The sequence below is a fragment of the Aegilops tauschii genome, chromosome 4, assembly GCF_002575655.3.
Source record: "Aegilops tauschii subsp. strangulata cultivar AL8/78 chromosome 4, Aet v6.0, whole genome shotgun sequence".
In the NCBI taxonomy this organism is placed as follows: domain Eukaryota; kingdom Viridiplantae; phylum Streptophyta; class Magnoliopsida; order Poales; family Poaceae; genus Aegilops; species Aegilops tauschii.
Window position 1 is genome coordinate 155734676 of NC_053038.3, and position 2938 is coordinate 155737613.

The 2938-nt window shown below is 48.1% G+C and overlaps 1 protein-coding gene across 1 annotated transcript; it reads left to right on the plus strand.

Annotated features, from left to right (window-relative positions):
• On the plus strand, nucleotides 1-707 carry LOC109732975 (uncharacterized). Its single transcript, XM_020292185.1, has 2 exons — nucleotides 1-511; nucleotides 652-707. The coding sequence occupies exons 1-2, from the start codon at nucleotides 1-3 to the stop codon at nucleotides 705-707; spliced, it is 567 nt and encodes a 188-aa protein (XP_020147774.1).
• The last annotated feature ends 2231 nt before the right edge of the window (nucleotides 708-2938 follow it).

A 2938-nucleotide genomic window follows, 5' to 3' on the forward strand; every position in this document is an offset into this window, starting at 1 on the left:
ATGTCGATGCGCCGCCTGGGTGCTTTGAATTTTCGCGGAGTCCGCGAGTGCCGCTCTGGCGCCTTCTCCTCCGAGATCTGGTTTGGCGAGAAATGCCTCATTCTCGGCACCTTCGACACCGCAGAGGAGGCAGCCCGCACGCACGACGCGGCGGCGTGGCGCCTCCTGAGGCCTCGTCGGGAGATGAATTTTCTCGACGTGTCGAGCCAGCGGGCGCAGGATCTCGCGCCTCTCCCGCGCCTTTTCACCGACGAGGATCGTCGTGACCACCAGAGGCGGCAGCGTTGCCTCGCCATCGCCGAGATGGACGTGGAAGCCATGGTGGTATGGTGCGAACGCTTCCCGCAGGACATCGTTGACGAGCACCAGTTCTACAAGCAAAGGAGGACGGAGAGGGAGGCGAGGAGGACGGAGCGAGCCGCCTATCGGGAGGACAAGCGTGCGCGGAAGCAGTCCGCTCAATTGAACCTGAAGCTAGGAGAAGCGTCGTCTGGGACTCCGAGGACGAGCGGTATGCTGACGCCTACATTCAGACGTCGGAGGAGGACATTACTGAATCGGAGTCGGAAAACGACGAGTAGTTGATCTTTTCTTTTGCCTGTCTATGCTAGAACTATCTATGTATCCTTTTTCTATCGGAAAAAATGGCAGGCGACATCGGCGATGAAGCAGGCGGGCGAGGATGTGTTGTTGGATGGGGAGGCTAATGTGCCACCGACCAGCGGGCCCGGGGAGGAGAGAGGGCGAGCGCGCGCGTCCGTCTTGTGTCCGCGCCGACGCAAATCCGGCTAAAAATGGGCCAGGAATGGGTCGACAGGCGGATGAAAGCGGATGCACGTCCGTTTGGGTCGCGCGTTGGGCCGACTTTTCTGTCCGCGCTGACCCAAATGGACGGCAGCGGACGAAATGGGTCGCCCCATTAGAGTTGCTCTTAGGGCATCTCCAACGTTGTATCTTAAAATGGACACACCAAATATATTCTCGGACACGTCTCGATATGTCTGTGAACAGTGGTAGGAGAACTGGTCACTCAATCGTATGCATTACGAAGACATCAAATACGGACAACGGTATTGGCCAGACAAATCTAGAGTAAAAAACACATGGATTGTGAGGACACATGGGTTTAGATTTGTGGGAATACAGACATCCGAACTGGTCAACGGAAATTTGATGCATTGCCATGGAGAGCAAAAAGTGTCTGGACCACACAGTCCGAACATTTAGAGATGTTTTGATGCACGGTGTTGAAAATGCCCTTAGGCTGGTCATAATGAAAAGTACCATATATTAAAACAAAGAATGCAATCTCTGACCAGCCTTTAGGCAAACATGCATAAGTATCATGCATAAGATAGTAGTGCATTATACTATCTTCACAGCGCATGATATTCATAGGTTGGTATTATAATAGTCTTATTTATTATCATGAATGACACATATTGTCGGTGTCGTGAACACCGGGGTCCCACGAACCTTCATGTGCACAACGGGCAGTGGCCTCGTTGGCAGGGACACTCCAAGACATCAACATGGCTGAACCAACCGGAGCCGCAGAAGATCGAAAGAAGAACAATTTTCAAAGACCACATTCCCCCGGGTACGCCCCTCGTGGGCCCAACTCTTGTCCCAAAATTCGTGGCCCACATAGAGGCGGCGCTCATGCGCGAGTGCGGCCTGCCTCTCGCTGGTAGCCGAGGTCGCATGCAGAACCGCTGTGTCGCACCCCTAGCTCCCTCCAGTGCACGCCAGGCACCTGTTACGATGCATGGTGATATGTCTCCAATGTATTTATAATTTTTTATTGTTTAATGCTATTATATTATTATTTTTGTGCGCTTTATATTTTTTTATAAACTAACCTATTAACTTAGTGCCCAGTGGCAGTTTCTGTTTTCTGCATGTTTTTTTGTTTCATAGTAAAACCATACCAAATGACGTCCAAACACGATGAAGTTTTACAGTGATTTTTTCTGGAATATAAGAGACCCTAGAAGTTTCGAGGAGAGACCAGAAGACACACGAGGGAGCCACAAGCCCAGGCGATGCGCCCTGGGTGGTGCCTAGCAAGCTTGTGAGCCCCCTGAGCCTCCGTTTGCCCTAATCTTTGGCCTATAAATTTCCTAATATTCCCAAAACCTCAAAGCGAGACCCGAAACAATTCTTCCGCCGACACAAGCCTCAGTTTTTTCATGATCCCATCTGGAGGCCTTTTTTTGAACTCTGTCGGAGGGGAGGAACCATTGGGGAGGCTATATTTCTCAACCTTACTACCTCAATGATGATGTGTGAGTAGTTCCTACAGGACCGATGGATCCATAGCAGTATCTAGATCTCTCTCTCTCTCTCTCTCTCTCTCGGTCTTCAATACAATGATCTCTCTGAGATCAGTCCGATGTAATCTTTTGCGATGTAGTTGTTGGGATCCAATGTATTGTGGGTTTATGATCAGATTATTCATTGATCTACTTTGAGTTCTTGAGCCTTCATTATTATGTAATTTTATACCTTTGTATTTATCTCCATTGGTTTACTTTGGCCAACTTTGATTGATCTATCTTTAGTGGGAGAGGTGCTTTGTACTAGGTTCCAATCTTGCGGTGATACTGTCCAGTGACAGAAAGGATAAGGGCACATATTTGTATTGTTGCTACTAAGGATAAAGGATGAGGTTTGAATATATTTTTTGGTCTTATTATGTCTTCTTGCTTAATGCATTACTCTGTTTGTATGAACTTAATACTTTCAGATGCATACTGGATAGCGGTCTTGGGGTGGAGTAATAGTAGGAGACGTTAGTAAGTTTACCAGACTATTTGTGAGGAACGTAATGCTAAAAGGATCAAGAAGCAAAAATGGCAGTTTTTAATTTCTTTAAGTTAAGGTTGAGTTTAGCACAAGTTAAAGCACTCAAAGTATGTTTCAAGCAAGCATGACA